The sequence below is a fragment of the Desmodus rotundus genome, chromosome 11 (assembly GCF_022682495.2).
Source record: "Desmodus rotundus isolate HL8 chromosome 11, HLdesRot8A.1, whole genome shotgun sequence".
NCBI classification, from domain to species: domain Eukaryota; kingdom Metazoa; phylum Chordata; class Mammalia; order Chiroptera; family Phyllostomidae; genus Desmodus; species Desmodus rotundus.
In genome coordinates, this window is record NC_071397.1 from 22,848,684 (window position 1) to 22,867,057 (window position 18,374).

The 18,374-nt window shown below is 35.4% G+C and overlaps 1 protein-coding gene across 3 annotated transcripts in view; it reads right to left on the reverse strand.

Moving 5' to 3' along the window:
* Window positions 1-18,374, reverse strand: part of KHDRBS2 (KH RNA binding domain containing, signal transduction associated 2) — a 544,593-nt gene that overhangs the window by 52,399 nt on the left and 473,820 nt on the right. For all 3 annotated transcript variants that reach the window (XR_008425555.1, XR_008425556.1, XM_024576649.3), the window contains exon 7: window positions 8,806-8,888. Coding sequence is in view for 1 of the 3 variants with exons in the window: in XM_024576649.3 (XP_024432417.1) it covers window positions 8,806-8,888 (83 nt within the window). In the remaining 2 variants the exon portion in view is untranslated. The remainder of the gene's footprint in view (window positions 1-8,805; window positions 8,889-18,374) is intronic.

Sequence of the window (18,374 nt, forward strand, 5' to 3'; positions counted from 1 at the left end):
AAATACTACATAATCCCTTTGTGAATGATCTGCAAACTGGCTGACAGTGCACCGTGCTATTTTGTGACTGTGTTTACAACTGTCCTGACAGAATTGTAATTAGTGGTCAATGTCAATTTAAATGTTGCTACTGAACTTTGTCCTTGGTACTCTGTTTGCCAACATTTTTTTTAAGTACTTCCTAAAGAAATAGAAGCTATGCTAGGAAGTATAACTAATATGCTGGTTTTAAGAATTAGCATTCCAAATCATAGCTACAAATGAATAGAAGGCTTGAACAAGAAGGTAAACTGTCATAGAGATAAATGTACATTTCTGCATTTAGATTAAAAAAATCAGTGTAAATTTGCAGGATGGTGTTAGAACTTGCTTGACAGCAGTTCGTTTAGAAAGAACCTAGGTTTTCAGGTGAAAACAAATCCAATAAAACCTGACAGTGTTGAAGGGCTTTAAAGCAAGAAGCACACGATGCGACAGTGCCATTTCTTTGTACCCGTCAACTCTCACCGGATATAGTGTGCCTCAAGGTCACCGTGCCACGACTTACCGTAGACACCTGGACAACTGGAATGGTTTTAGGAGGGAGCAATTAGGACATTTGATGAAATAGGGGTCACTAAGTGCCAGGAAACCTTGAGGAAGACCATGTCCATCGGGACATTCACCCTGGATAATGGCTTGTTACTGGTACAGTAACGTTGCTCCACAATGATCACAACACATTAGCATCATACAACACCCAGTAGTTACTTAGGTCATGTGTTTTGGTTGGGCTGGAGGTTTGCTGATCTAGGCTGGGCTTGCTGGGGTTTCTGCTCAAAGTTATGGATGGAGCTGCGCTTGGCCTCGCTAGGTATGGGCTCCCATGCGTTCATCTGGCGCCCAGGCTGAGGGTTCCTGGCAGCTGCCTGGCGAAGCTCTCCTCATGGCAATGGCAAGAGGGAAAGCGAGAGACTCATAGCTTCCTTTACGTGTAGGCTTAGATGTGGCATCTCTTAGCTAAGGCAAGATACGTGATAGCGAGGAGTCAGGAAACCATACTCTGCCTCTTTCTTGGGAGGAACTGGAAAGCCACATGGCAAGGGGCATGAGCACAGGAAGGTGAAGAATTATAGCCAAGAATGCACTCTCAAACTCTGAATGGATATTGATTGAGGGACATTATCTTCATAAAGAAAGGCTAATATGTGGGAGAAGGCTCGCTGTATTATGTGTAGGTTCACAAAGCCGATTAGTGATCAATGTATATAAACAGATATTATAGGAAAGGAGATGTTACTTCAGTTTAAGAGTTTCCTAATAAGCTGAAATATTAAAAACTAGAGTAAAGTATTTGAGAAGCAATATGGCATTGGACAGAAATCAGTTCAAAGCTTGGACCTCTTACCTAGTAAGCTATAAAGTACTGGGCAAGGTAAACATTCCAAGTCCTCATTTCTGTATTTGTAACATGAGAATAAAACTGTTCATCTCATTTGATAATGTAGATAACTTCATATAATAACTACTCTGTAGTGTAGCTATTATTACTAGAAACCTACTCCCTTTAGAATCTGTCTAGTGTTCCTTGCCTAGCCCTTGAAATAGCTTTCTTGCTTCTTTCACATATCTATAGTTCAATATAACTGAATATTATATAATACAAATCTACTGTTACTTATACTTGAATAGCAAATATAAGTCCAAAACCTTGAAATCAAATTGTTTCCTTTAACTGGGTGTCCGAAATCATTAGGCAACAAAACTCTATCTAAAGCGACAAGAAGCTATTTAGAGATATGTACATCCTGCTTAGTACTGTTATTCATATATTTTAAAACAATAATATTAAGATGTTTTTTGGTACAGATGCCACTGAGGGTAACATGCAAATATATAGTATAAGCACAGTACTGCCTTTCTAAAAAATGAGCAATTCTGAATATGAAGCATCTGGTAGACATTTTGCCCGATACCTTCCCGTTTCTTGTTGAGGGGTATCTCCAGTTCTGCACTGTTCTGATGAAGAAAAATGATTGGTGTGCTGACATGTCCTGATCTTCATAAATTATTCAGCAGGTTGCAGTTACTAACAGGGACACTTCCTTAAGTTCACCTGGGAGACTTTCCATACCAATGACTTGAGAAAATGTTTTTTACAACTCCTCTCCTTAAAGTCTTATAAAAGTACTCTAGTGGTAAGTTTTTAAATAAAAACCGACCAGGCATGTAGTTTAGTTATTATCAAAATTAACCTTACATTAATAGAAGATTAAATAACAATGAATACATAATGAACAATTTGAGGAAACATAGTTTCTTTTCTAAAGTTAATGACAGTCATTCTGGATGCCTAACATATGTCAGATGAGAACAACAGCAAAAACAGTGTGCATCAAGGGCCGGATTCCCATTCTTTGGGATAAAAAGAAGCAGCACCAAACTCGGTCTGGACGCGTGCAGAGTCTGTAGGCGGCATGGAAACACAGCTAACTTGTGCAGTTATGTGGGAAATGTCTCAAATTCAACAGCCATCTGTAAATTCAACCTCATCATGGACTACAGTTTGAGACATAAGAGAACTGAATTACAAAATGAGGGTGAGTCACTTTATAGCAAATAGTGCCATTTAAGTGAACAGGACAAGCTGTTATACACTTAATATTGTAACTTTTATTAAATTACCGGGTAACTGCAGTGACTTACATTTCATTTTTCATCAGAAGGGTTTCTGTAGACTCTTACTATCACATTAAACTTATAGCCTAAAAACAGTAGTTAATGTAAAATAATTTCATTTTTTCCTTGCACAGACGGATCTTTTTGTCAGAGCCCCTTGGAAAGCATGCAGATAGCTTGTTACATTCTTAGTATATTAAATGCATATTCCCTCTGGCATGTTCAGCTGCATAACAGAAACCTGTTGAATCAATGGATTGATTTAGATTTCAGACAGTGTTTATTAGTTTGAGGCCTCTGGAGTGAGCAGATATTATTTTGAATCCAACATTTACTACTTGAATGAACTTGGGAAAGTCACTTAATACTTTTAAGCTTCATTTTTTTCTCTGTCCCAGATGTCGCAAGGATTAAATGAGATAAAATGGTCTAAATGATCAGCATAGCAGCTAGCACAAAGCTAATGTAATTGTGTGTATCATCAGTTCCAACGGGCCTCTGAGCAATGCAGGTTCCTACTGTGTGAGCTCTGATCCTGAAGAGCTGAGAAGTTGTGCAAAGGGGTCCAAGAATACATGTATTCACTGCCTTTTTTTTTTTTAAGTATATAGATATTCTCTTGTAATAAAACACAAATTCATTTAAAAGCATTACTGTTTCCGTAACAATTTCATGTCATTATTTATATCTTCAAGTAACTGAAACTAACATGTACAATGACTGGTTGCTGGGGGTGTAACAAAAATGTTGGAAGTTGGGCTCCCCACTGGTACTCATCTCTCGAGTCTTCCCTAAACTCTGGGATGACTAATGACAGTTTCATCAATGGGGTCTGTTGTCCTCTGACTCTGAAAGGGTTCAACCAGTGAGAGCAACGGTAGGAGACTGGCAGGAGAGAGGTGAATGAGGTAGGGGTATTAACTCCTGGAGCTTCCTCCTTGTGGGATGGCCATGGCTGTCGTTCTCTATCAGCTCCCAACAGAAGGCCTCTCTGACAGCTTTGCATGTTTCATTCCTAGTTTCAGTGGCAAATACCTTGCCCCAGGGAAACTAGTCCCTGTGGTTTCACTGTACTCTGCCACTGAAAGTAGTTCCCTCATTACACTCTCTTCAAATTATCCTAACTTAAGTGTCTCTTTTATTTCCTTGCTGTGTAGACCCTAGTGTGTTTACAGATATTCAAAATGGGTATTCATCCTGGAAGACTTTGGGAACAACTGCCTTACATGGCAGAGGGAGAAGAAGTATCTTTGCACCCTTGGAACATTCCTTCATTAACCTACAGAAAAGAGGAGTCTCTTCGTAGGTTGTGTGAGTGTCTCACCTGATTCAGGCTTCAAGGAAAGTAAAAGCTTCCATTTTAATATTTGGCTTGTTACACCAACCTGTAGTTAAAAAATTTTACACTGGAAAATTATAAATTCTCAACATTTTGCATTCAAATGAAATTGCTGTTAGAATTAAAGATCAGAATTGGTCTTTTGACCTTCATTTGCAATATTACTATTTGTTTTTAAGTATTGTACATAAAATTACCTTTTTGTACATCTATGCTTTGGTTTGACATAAATTCTTGGTTAAAATTTGGGCATTGAGAAAAACCAATTGGTCGGTAAAGCCTTGTGAATTTACATAATTTCAGAATATTAATTTCTGAAAATATTAAGGACTTTGAAGAGTGCATTAAAAATCAGGCATCAGAACATGAATAGAATTTCATATTTGGTCCAATTAAAGGTGTAAATCACAAGATGTAACTTGTGTTGAGGCAAAGACTTCAAGTCATTGAGTTTCCCTGGCAACTGCAATTTGAAGCTTGCATGATAAACTCATCAATCTATTTCTTTACTTTTTTTTTGTCATGGACACAGAGCAAAATAAAATGATAGTTGGAGACCAGTCCTCACTGTGTCATTAGCAGAGCTGCCTCTTAAGGTATCTTCAGTGAAATTCCTTTTCTGTTCCATTGAAATGTTCCAGAACTAAAGACACTTTACAAGAAAAGTGGGGATTAACAAAAATTATTACAGCTTTTGAATTCCAGGTGATCTTTTGTAAGGTTGTTACCTTGGGAATTTCCCTTAGACTCTCTATTGAACATGATATAATTATTTCATTTAGGCACCTGAATAATTTCATTCAATTATTCTACTTTATAATCTCCACAAATTCTGTTCACCTATGCTAACTAGTCAATTAAAGACCATTTTCTCTAAAGATTTTTATGTTTCATCTTAGTTCTGCTAAGTCACTCATAATCTATTGTTTAACCTTTAAGATTCTAAATCAGCATTTCTTCTGATTTTGACCATGACAATGCTAAAATAGTAGTTGTTTGTAAGTGAAGGAGAAGCTTTATGCTTGTATTGTCTTTACTCCACTTCTTCAGAAACGTGCTCCTTTTTCCTCCATAAATCCAAATCATACTTTCTAATGTCCACATAAAGAGCCACCATTTGAAAAAGAAACAATTATAGACTGATTCTTGTAAAAAATGAACTGACTATCCTATAGTAGTTGTTTCACTTATATTTATTTAAATATACACACAATTTGCAAACGACTCCTTCTCAAACAAATTATTAGGTGAGAATGTGCAAATGTATTTAAAAATTTAAAAATCAGTGCACCGTATGGTAAGTATACTTTCTGGCATCCCTAATTATATAATAAGTGCTTATTGCACTGTTAATCTTACCATCTGCTGGCACAGTTGAATCAATAGAAATAATCTAAAAGTACAGATTTAATACATTTTGCAATATGTCTCAGTATTTATCCATTTGTATTACAAGTTAATATTATAGTTAAGAGTTTTTCCACGCAGAATTTTTGCAATAATAGTGTTAATTTCATTTGTTCATTCATTAGTGCATTCATTTATTTTTACTTCATTTATTCAACAAATCTTTACTGAGAACCTTTAATGTGCCATATACTATACTAGTATTGAAAATATATTTTACCAAAATAGTTATTTTATAATTATTAGAATATAAAATATTATTTAAATTTTTATTATAATACAGAATATCAGTATCATTACAATTAATTCCATGACCTGCTTTCTTTATCCTTTCTTGTTTAGCACTAATATATCTCAAAACACATAAATATTTTGTCAGTAAATATGATACATACAATCCTGAGCATTGTTTTCTTTCTGAGGGATGAGGCTCTTGTTTTAAATCTTCTCAGTGTAGGTACACATTAGGTCTGACACTCATGTATTCAACAGTCATCTACTGAGTTTACACAGCCCATGAAAGTCTCAATGCTAGAGACTGTGAAGGACTGAGAGCGGGGATCAGACAAGGATTCTGGGCAAGTAGTGAGGGTGATAGGAGATATGTACACAAATGATCCCAATGTAAGACAGAGATAGAAAGTACCATAGAGAAAAGAGGTATGGTGCTACTGGAATTCAGGGCACAAACACGTTATTCATAAAAAAGAGGATTAAGAACAGACTTCTCAGAAGAGTTAGATTTGAGCTAGACCTAGAAGGGTGCAAATAATTTAGCCATGGAAAGTTGACTGGGTAGTAAAGGGAAAAAAGAAGACAGCAGAAGCACATAGAAAATGTTCTCTTACCTATAAATCATACTTTACTTAAACAAGATAAATTTTTTCCAGAATTATTCCATGTCGCCATTGTTCTTTAAACATAATTATGTTCAATTATTTTAGTATTCACTTTTTAAATATGTGAAGATAAATTATTCTCATTCTCAATTTTTCTTCTTCCTCTTCCCTTAGTGTCAGTTAAACCCATTTAAATTAAACAGGAAGAAAGACGTAGACACTTTCACTTTCAGAAAAGTATTCCAAAATCTCTACAAGGTGAATCTAACTCTACAGAGCTGTTTATTCTAGTTGTGTTTGTAGTGTGTGATAATCATGTTTTCTACCAGATTCTGAAACAAGTTAAGGAATTTTATTATCACTATTTTTTATGTACTAACATACAGTGATGTACTAGTTATTTAGCTGAAAATGTTATCAGTTGTTTTAAATATGTAGCCAAGTTGCAAATACTGCTCTATTCAGTGCCTGTGATGTGATGCAAAGCTTTCCCTACTCCTGAATATCTGTGCTGTGTTCCAACAGGTAACTGGGGCAATTAAGGTATTACCCACAGTAAAAGCTCTTGGTTCATGACGGCTTTTCTATTTCACCTACTATAAATGCGCCAGCTACTCAAGGTGGAAGATGGTCATTTCCACAATGATAGCTCATGTTATGTTTAGCTTTAAAGGCATCAGTTCGCACTCATGTTTCCCTAACTGCCTGCATGCAGTATTCTCTTCAAATAGAACTGCCCCTGATCCCTTTCACTACGCTGTCCCTCAGGCCATGAAAAAAGGACACTTTTGCGGTACGCGTAGATTCCCTTCCCCTCACTGTGATCCTACCGTTTTCTTTCTTTGCCATCATCTCTCTTCCAAATATTACTTAAAAATCAACCAAACCCCTCTGGGTGCCAATAAAGTTTATCAATAAGTGATCGAGTCTGTAATGATATTGTGACAAGGAATTACACTGATTTCTATCAATCACAAGTAGGGAGAAAAAACTAATAGTATACGGACTCCAACTTTTCCATGGAATCTGAAACTAAGTAAAGATAATTATTTCAGGAAAAAGCTTGTGACTGACTTTTCTAAAAATACATGTTTTATGTTTATTCGTGACTGCAACAATACAGAAACAATCCAAATGTCCCTTGACTGGTGAATGAAGAAACGGTGGTACATCCTTATAACAAAACACTGCGTAATAACAAGAAACAGAACACCGGCACACACAGCCTGAATAAACTGCAGATGTGTTATGCTAAGTAAAGAAACCAGACTCAGAAGGCCACGCATTGCCTTGCTTTATATTAATTATATGACATTCTAGAAGAGGCAGAACTGTAGTGACAAAGAACAAGTTGTGGTTTCCAAGGCCTGGGTTGAAAAGTTGTCTGTCAGGGGAGAAAAGGAAGCACCTTGGGCTGATTTAAATGCCCTGCATCTTAATTTTGGTGGCTTGCACGTGCCAAACTTACGCAGCTGTATCCTCAATGGGCAAAATTTACCATCTATAAATAATACCTAAATAAATTTGACTCTAAAAAAGGTAGCAATTCATTGATATCACAAATTTTGAGACAATCTAATGATATATATATATATATATATATATATATATATATATATATATATATATTCAACAATCTAAATTTAGAGACCTGTCAAGAGAGGAAAAGGACTCTTGATTCATTAAGGTGTTTTGTGAATTTCCCTCTTTTCAAAGCACTAATAACATTTCTTTCTCTTTTGTTTTACAAATAAAAATTACATTTTAGGGAAAAATAGCTACATTGAACAAATGACTTGTACTCAGTGTTGTCTTTTTAAAAAAAAATTTTAAAGAGATTTTATTTATTTTTATAGAAAGGGGAAGGGAGGGAGAAAGAGAGGGAGAGAAACATCAGTGTGTGGTTGTCTCTCACACGCTCCCTACTGGGGACCTGGCCCGCAACCCAGGAACGTGCCCTGACTGGGAATCGAACTGATGACCCTTTGGTTTGCAGGCCAGTACTCAATCCGCTGAGCCACACCAGTCTGGGCTCATTGTTGTCTTAATTATGTATTCAATCAAATAATCTTTAAAAATAACAATTTCATTAAATATAAGCATGTTAATGAGTTGATTATGATAATCATCATGTCTCAAAATAACACACTACTATTTTTTTAAACTTTTGTTTGGATTTTTATTTATTTCTAGAGAGAGAGGAAGTGAAGGAGAAAGAGAGAAACTTCAATGTGTGGTTGCCTCTCATGCGCCCCCTACTGGGGACTTGGACTGCAACCCAGGCATGTGCCCTGACTAAGATTCGAATCGATGACCCTTTGGTTCACAGGCCTGCACTCAATCCACTGAGGTAAAGCAGCCAGGGCACATACTACTGTTTTAAGCTGTTATCTTTTACCTCTCACAGTCTAGTAAACAAATTTAATAATTCAGAAGGACAATGGAGAAAAACCACTACTAGAAACTCTCACATAACATAACTGATATTCAGATACAAGAAACAAAATAGCAGGATTAGAAATAGTACTAGGAAGGATGTGCTTTAGACAGCCAATGCCTTACCTTTGCGTTTGGGTGGCATAGCTGTTGTCATACGTCTCATAGGTCTGGTCATCATATTCACCCCCAAAGCCGTCATCATACCCCTGAGGCAGAAGATGGTAGAAAGACTGATTAGCAATCGGCCTGATTAATTGTGATGCTATTTTTTATTGAGATTTTATATAATGTGACTCTGATTTAGTGTTTATGTTTGGTGAGTTATACTGTATCAGGTTTTACTAGATTAATTATTTCTACATAGCTTTGAATAATATTTCAAGGGTTGGATATTAATGCTGAATAATTAAACTCAGCATATCATTGAAGTAACAATATCTACTCTAGGATTTATTTAGAATTTTGATCAATACTAATAAAGACAATTTAAGAAACTCAAAATAATTTTTTTTCTACTTAAAATATTATGGGTAGATAAAAACATTTGTGATAACCTAACAGTAGTGCTAACATATTTGTTACAACCCCACTGGGAGTTTTTCTTCCATTAATATTAATCATAATTAAGATTAAAACTATAAAATTTAGGACTCTTAAATTGTAGTGAACTTTCTATAAAACCAATGTAGTTATTATTGCTTGAAAAGGAAAAGGAAGGAAGTAAGGGAGGAAGGAAGGAAAGAAGGAAGAGAAAGAAGCAAAATAAAGATTGTTTATTTTGTTGTGCATTCTGTGTTTTTTAAATCTCATCAATAAAATAATGTTGTGTGATGTGTTTGTTTAACTTAATGCTAACAAAGCTAATGTGAATTTTTCATTGTAGAAAGTTATCAGACACTCGGTGAGTCATTTGGTTTTATTTCCCTTTGTGGTCATTGGCTTTTCTCTCAGGTCTAGCCATTCATCTCAATTACTCCCTACTTTTGAAAAAAAACCTTTCGTTTTACTGCTTCTGGACCTTTGCTGATGTGTTTCTTTTACTGAAATGGACTTCTATATACCCCACAAATCCATAACTTCATTTAAGTCTGGAGGCTTACAGATCTTTTTATTTTGTTCAGAAATGTAAACAAAAAAATGTGTAGAAGTAAAAGTTTCCACAGTAATCTTCAGTAAGACTTTTGAGCTCATTTCTTTGGAAGACTAATATTTTCATCAAATTAAGAATGTTTTAAAAATGTTGTTTCTTCTCCACCTGGTTTACTGTGTATATAATGCTATTATTTATATATGAGTTTTTCTGAGTCTGACTTAGATTTCTTCAATTTTTCATTCATGATTTCCATCTCATATTTTTTCTTTGCCGTATGGGGTAGTTTCCATCTGTGTAAATGCTACTGATTTAAAGGCCATTTTGTATTTCACAAGCTTAAGGAAGTTTTTTCCTGCTCCTTCCAAACATATGGCAAATCTCTACCCTCTAAGTTCTAATAGCCTGTGTTTTTTTTTTTCTCACTGGTATTTAGAATATACAAACATACACTATATTTTTCTACAATTTTCTCTCCTTTTAGAATTTAAGCTCCTGAAAAGCAAGAACTACATATTTGTGGTGCTTAGCATAGTGTATTCCAGAGAGTGTTTGCTCAATAAATATGTATAGAATTTTTTAATTAGTACAAAAAAACTGTTCTCATCCAGTATAGGTATGGATTGACTCAAATCAATCACTGCTAAATTAGAAATACTTCATATGATGATTATATAGTAACACTGTTTCTAATTATAAAGGCTAGCTTTACCATTTGGTCTGTGGAAGGCATATTTTCCGTCTTTACTTACACTTTTATTTAAAGTCTTACATAGAAAACCCACAGAGTAGATAGAAACCCTTGCAATATTCATTCATGTTGGCAAGTGAAAGGAAAACCTCAAATATGTCTGTCAGAACTTTATTTGTCAGTGACGTGAACAACTTTGCTCTGAATTGCATGATGGTTTTCACATACTAGAAAAATATTTTCTCAATTTTGTGTTCTATTCACAATGTAAAGGTTATAGATATAACACACCTTTAAGTCAAATTGACATTATTAACATTTCACCATAGTCTTCCTGAGTCTGTGTAATCATTATAGCAAAAGATTAAGGCTTGGCTTTTAGAATTTCCAATATCTTTGGTAGAAATTCTCTTACAATGGCTAATTTCAAATCAACGTGATCTCATTAAAAACAGGTTTAGAAAGAGACAAATAGTAGACCACCATTATATATCATTTTGGTTAGAGCATAAACTGTAATAAAAATTAGATAATAATTAGTTTTTAAATGTGAACTATCTTTGCCTTTAATATAATTAATTTAATTTTTAGTTTAAGTAATTTGATTTTTAATAATGGCTGTATTTAACCAGCAATTCATGAAATTCTTCAGAATATTACAAGGGACCTTGCGAGTCAGCACAAGTCAGCTCTAGCACGCCACTGTTCTTGGCTCACTAGAGGGGACTAACAGAGTCATAAAAAATTGAAATACAAATGGAAAGCGTTTCCATAGAGCGTGTAATTGGTGCCATGGGAACATTGGAAGGGATCTCTAAATCTGTCTGAGGGTTTCAAGGAGAATTTCTCAGGGAAGGCCTTACTTGCAGTGGTTATTCGTATATAAATATATGTTTTCTAAGTGGGTAGTGTGAGAGCATCCCAGTCTCCAAGAACATCAGGTGTGGATGCGTTGCAACATGAAAGAAAGCACTGTGTTTGGTGACCTGCTAGTAGTCGGATCTAACTGAAGCGCAGAATTCCTAAATGGTAGGCATTTGGGCTAAAGAAATAGGTAGGAGTCAGGTCGGAAGTGCTTCCTTCTAACATGGTCGGGAGTTTATACGTGTCCTGGAGGCAAAGAAGCATGAAAACGTTTCAGGCAGTGGGAGGATGACGTACAGATCTGCACTTCGTAAATTCTGTCCTACTGTTTAAAAACTTTCAAGTATTTTGGGACTAGGCTCCATGGTTTCCCTCTACTTTCTCGAATATGTTGATACAGTCACTAAAAAATACCAACATCTGAATTTTTTTTTCTCATGGTTTTTGTTGATTTTATATTGGTTTTAACATGCTTAGTCATTTTTCATTGAACTCTTGATATGGTGTATGGAAACTTGTGAAGGATCTTGTCTGATGGTATTTTCTTCCATAGGAGTAAATGCTCCCCGGGCAGGCGGTCACTGAATAGAATTACAGCAGATGACTTGGATGCCATGGAGAGACGGTTTTAGGCAATTGGATATAAGGAGCTTGAAGCTCAGACAGTCTGCGCTGGAGCTATAGCTCTGGAAGTCAACACAGAGCTGACAACTGAAATAACAACCATTGTTCAGAGTGTTTCTGAGGAGAGAAGCTTAGGCTGCACCGTGCTCAACATGAACGCAGTATTATAAGCCCCTCTCCCCTTATATAACTGGTCTGTCTTCATATCACTAAGAAATGAAGACACAAACATCAGCTGCAATAAATATAATCATGTTTTCTATAGGAAGACCCCACTACGAAAATAAAATCAGTCTTAAATTTATATATATAAAAAAAGACCTTATCACCTGAAAGGCCTTTTATAAAATCCCCATGCAAATGGATTTTCTTAACGTTGAGCTGTGAAAATCTCTGGTTCTACCTGTGTGTACTCCAACCATAGACACCAAATCAAAAAATTCTGACAAAAATAGGAACATATTGATAAATAAACTATGTACTATTTTTTTCTAGATAAAGAGTTTTTCTCATCAACATTTATTTGTGGACTTATTTTGAAGATTTATTGTAATGCAGAAAAGAAAATCATCACAAGATGGTTGAGAACATCTCTCACTACATATCTGAAAAAATTACATGTTTTTAAAATATTATGTTATGCAAAGTTTGGCTAATATTTTAAAAAGTTTGACCATATGAAATTGCCATTTTGTATATATATTTGAAATATAGTTAAACCTAATACTTATATTAGAAACTATAAAACAGACATGTTTTTGTCAGCTAAAGAGAAAGCAAAAATATCATGTGATGCTAGTAAGTTATTGTGGCTTCCAAAAGAAAGTCTTTTGAAAATTTCAGTGATATAAAATGCCATCCTGATTCTGTTTTATAACCACACTTTCTTGGAAGACTTTAAAATTTAACAGGCCTAAGTGACAGACTTAGCATTTGGTCATTATTCTCGTTTTGGGTTTTTATTTTCTGTAAAAGGTCAGTGGGTATTAAAATAAAAGGAAATAGTGTGGAATTTTCTAATACAATCAAGAGAAAAGGAAAATAAAGTCAAGCATGCAATCAAGAACCATAAAATATTCCAGAATTAAGTAATTTAATTATGAGGGTCAAGATCATAAATTTGTCACCAAACACTAAAATACTAGGAGCAGAAGCAATTTGCAAATGCTGCCCTTTAATGTCATTGAACATAATTAACAGGTCAGGTAGGAACTTGACATTTAACTTTCTTTATGAAGTGTTAACTCTCATAAACATATGTTCCCTTCTTAATGAGTTAAACCGCAAAATGCATAGCATGGCCACTTCAGATGTATAATCTCTTGATACTACAAAAGCACTTTATTGTAATAATTTAAACTTTTAAACATATCATGAAATATTATTAAAACAAAAGCTAAATACAGAATGCTACTGTTTTAGTAGACAATATTCCCTCGGGTTGTAAATGACTAATGTTTGTGACAAGTGTCTGCTTGTGAATTACTTATCCTTTCTTGTGTTTCTTTGAAGTTTTATTTGATGTGAATATCTCCCTACATTTTTATCATACATTTTCAGCTTGATGTCATATAGATGAGCTTTTAATAAAATAGAAAGGATTTTAATAGTGTCTTCCCTCTCTCTTGGCCACTGAAAGAATGGCTCGTTTGGAACAGCGTGCCAGTGGGTGCCTCCCAACGTGTAGCTTTTGTTGCCAATGCGAGAGGTCAGCTTGCTCACTCACTGGCAAGTCATTATCTGTTCAAAACCATCCTATGGCATGAGGGTCCACCCAGGCAGTGGCAAATCACTACACCTAACAGTTTAGCTCTACATTGAGGCAAATTTCCATTTTCTGAGTTTTCTATGGAAATCAATGGATAAGTCCCTAACAAGGGGAGAGGTACTCTATCCCATCGTCATCTCCTAGGTAGATTGCAGCTATTAAACAATTTCCCCACATAAATACACATTCAATGTGAAGGATGGAAATCGCATCTATCTTTGGAAGTTAAAAGCTCCCGAGGAACTCCAAGACCATTTCTGATAGCCATGCATATGCATACTCTACACTTTAAAATTAATCTCAGGGGATGCTAACTCATTTTTTTTTAATTCAGTAAGTAGCAGCTTTTGTTATTAGGAGGCAAAATTGTAAAGAGGCTTATAATTCAGACAAGTGCCTTAACTGCTAGACTACACTGGAGTCTGCTTTAGTAGGGCTTGAGAAGCTGAGAGCATTCCCTACATTCTATCCTTGGAATGTTCTTTTTTAGATGATTAGCATTTATGATGCAAACACAGAACAACGTCGTACAGGACCGTGCTCCTAGATGCCATTTTCACATGTGGATTTCTGGTTGCGGCAAGATGATATGCAAATAGTAGAGGTGAGAATCTACAGGTTTGGCAAATCTTAACTGTCTGGACCCTGATCTCCTCATTTGTGGGTGGTCATCTTCTGGGCCCTGGGCTCTGGCTCTGGAAGGCTCTAGTCTGTTAGGTTCCCTGAGGGCTGGGAGACCCTGGGAGTTGCTCAGGGCTGTTAGCCTCCAGGGTTTCCTGTTCTGGCCCACTGGTAAGGTGCTCCATTTTTTTCTAATTTTCAATGTGACCGACTAAGCTTGTCTCCCATAGAGTATGTGAAACTCTTAGGGATCTTTTAAAAGACTTCTGACTAACCTTAACTTTTAAAGCAGCCCAGAAAAATCAAATAACAAACCTCAGCGTGTACATATGGAAGGTACATACATTTAAAGATGAAGGCAATAATATTCCATTCAATACAACGATGTTTGGATTCTTGTACAATAAGCATGTGTTGGGAGGCCACAAGGTGACAGTATGTGAACTGCTTACACACACGGTATTTCATTAGAAACCTCAATCAGCTCTATAAGGAACATTCTGTATCTTACACCCATTTTACAGATTTGGAAATGATTTCATTAAGCCAAAACCTGTGAGCAAACGGCTTGACCAGAATTCAAACCCAGTCTCTGAAACTGTCTTCCTAGTGCATAATCTTTAGTTGTTTTACAAAGGTTTAATAGTGCTAATGGCAAAATATAGTTCTTATGACTATTTTAAAATCATTTGAGTATGTATGTTTTTAATAATAAAAACATGGTTTGAGGTCTCGTCTGTTATGACAGGTATGGGAAAATAAAATATTTTGGGTTAATACTTTCTTATTATGTATTTCTTAAAAGCAGTGCTCTATTTCAACTGTCAAGAACTCTTCAGGGTCTGATATTTTAATGCACTTAAAAGTTAGCAAGCTAGCTTGTTACTGGTCCATGGATGCTGGCCGAAAACATGACACTCCTGGTCAAAATCAAAGGACTTCAGTGCTCAAGCAAAGTAATAGCCAGAGCTTCACATTGGTGTGTGCTAGTTCCGTGCCCCGCGTCCCACAGGTGCAGTGCAGGTGGGGACAAGTGGATGTGTCTGCATGCACTGGGTTGCATTACACAGGAGGAAGAGTGAGCTTAGAGAATCCCAAATGGAAGCCAATCGACTCTTTGTCTGAGGACGATGTTACTTTATTGCTTCCTGTTTGGTGAACATCTGAACGCTGGGTCAGCAGATGTGCCTTTAATTTTATCTCTTCAGAAAAATGTAATGTGCTTTCTTCTTTCTTATTTGGTATTGCTTTTGTCCCCTAGATTTCTACACTATTTTACCCAAGGGTTGTTCCAGCCAGCAACCATTTTCTATTAGGAGCAATAAACATTGTCAGTTGTGATGTTCTATCTCCTAAAACATAGGCAAATAATTTTAGTGAGGTGCCCTGGTTTCGGCAGAATATTAATATTTTCTACCAGAATGATTTCAAATCTGCTTTTCTGTATTGGAAAGAATGACTGCAAATTAATTTCCAAAGTTTGACAAGTTTCAAAGCAGACTCTCCTAACTATATTTTTGGTGATCAATTTATTCAATGCAGTTTAAGTTTACAAGTAGGTGGTTCTTGATCATAAACATTGTATTAATTTTCTGTTAAAACAACTTTATAATAAACTAAGGTACATCATAAACTCTAGATTAATAAATATAATAAAATATGATAGGTGGTGAGGATAGGAAAAGTGGCAGCTATTTACAGAATGTTTCTAGGATATAATTCAAATTAGCTCTCAAAGCAAGTGCTTTAAAAAGAGTGGTGTAAGTCTCAAAGGTTTTCTAACATACTGAACAAGAAAAAGAGATAAAATTAATAAATTCTGTCATGACTAAGAACAGGGTCAAGTTTGAAAAGACAACTCGTGTTTTTCCCTCACAAATACCAAAAGATTAAAGATGAATAGAGGCACACTGTCATATCATAACATATTTCTAATCATAGGGTTGGCCTCACAAGGGGAGAGGTTTTATCTTAAGGTCATTTTTTACCTCCAATAATCTTCATAGTACCTTGAGGTTGCTGTTGTGTGTGTGTTTTATATTTATACTGCTATTTTAGTCTATAAGAAACCAAAGGGTAAAAGATGTTTACACCATCACATCTGATTGGATTCAAATGATCTAACTCAACCTGTGGATGGCAGGGGATAAATTAGACACAAAGTAAAACAAAACAGGATCCAGAAACTCGACATCCTACAGTGACTCCTGCCACACTTTTTGGTGACATGGTTTGGGTGATGGAAACAGGAATTCTGTAGCTATGAAGTGAGATTATGGTGGAATGATGTATCTATTTAGTATTTTTCAATATTTCTTCCCCAAGAGGATTTGAGTTCTGATCTTTAGTAACATTTTTCAACTAGAAGGCAATTTAAGAACCTATCATTTACATTTAAAAATGAAGCAATTTTGACATTTTGTTTTACACAACTATTACTTTCTAATAAATTATGCATCAGGCAGATGAGTCTTAAAATTAAATAATAATTTCATAAATACCAGTTAGGTAATTTTCATTTTTATGGTGATTTTTCCCTATTATATAGTGCCATATATCACAAAAACTCCTTTATTATCCTAAAAGAAAAAAGTCATTTCTAAACTTTTTGTGATTCCTATGATTATAAATATATTGAGATATAACAATGCTCTTTTATTATCTTTAATCTTTGGTACTTATAAGTGAAAACCATGAACTGTCTTTCCAAAATCAATTCTGTTCTTAGTCATGATACCATTACCAATTTTATCTTGCTGGGATGATTTCTGTTTCAAGCAGGGCTTATTTTCACAAAGAAAACATAAAATCCAACTTAACTAAGTTATTAAAAGTATTTACTTTAACATTGTTTGAATAGGAAGGGGTCTCACTGCTGAATTAAATTTAGGTCTGATCTTTAACATTTTTCTTTTAATTTAAAATTTATTGTATATTTTTTTACATTACCACTTAGTCCCCTTATAACCCTCAGCCACAGCAATGACCACTCTGTTGTCCCTGTCCGAGTACTTTTTCCATTTGCTTAATCCTTCCACCCTCTAACCTGCCCCCGCCCCCCAGCTGGCACCCTGTTCTCCATCTAGGAGTCTGTCCCCATTTTCCTTGTTAGATCAGTTTGTTCATTAGATTCCACATATGAGTGAAATCATATGGTATTTGTCTTTCTCTCACTGGCTTGTTTCACTTAGCATAATGTTCTCCAGGTCCATCCATACTGTCTCAAAGGGTAAAATTTTCTTCTTTTTTATGGCAGAGTACTATTCCATTGTATAAATGCCCCATTATTGTTTTATCCACTCATATACTGATGGAAACTTGTGGTCCTTCAACATTGTGGCGATTGTGGCGAAATAAAGCTACAGTGAAGATTGGGGTGCTTATGTTTTTTTTTCAAGTTAGTGTTTTGGGTTCCTCCAGATATATTACCAGAAGTGGGATGGCTGGGTCAAAAGGCAGATCCATTTTTAATTTTTTGAGGTATCTCCACACTGCTTTCCACAGTGGTTGCACCCATCTGCATTCTCATCAACATGAGTGTAGTAGGGTTCCCTTTTCTCCACATCCTCGTCAGCACTTGTTGTTTGTTGATTTATTGATGATAGCCATTCTGACAAGTGTGAGATGATATTTCATTGTGGTTTCCATTTGCATTTCTATGATGATTAGTAACATTGAACATCTTTTCATATGTCTATTGGCCATCTGCATGTCCTCTTTGGATAAATGTCTATTCAGGTCCTTTGCCCACCTTTCATTGTTTTTTTTTTTTTGTGTGTGTGTGTGTGTGTGTGTGTGTGTTGAGTTTTGTAAGTTCTTTATAAATTTTGGATATTAACCTCTTATAAAATATATAGGCAAATAAGTTCTCCCATTCAGTAGGTTGTCTTTCTTTTGTTGATGATTTCCTTTGCTGTTCAAAAACTTTTTAGTTTGATGTAGTCCTGTTTATTTATTTATTTATTTTGTTTCCCTTGCCTGGGGAAATATATTTGATAAAATATTGCTACAAACAATGTCTGATATTTTGCTGC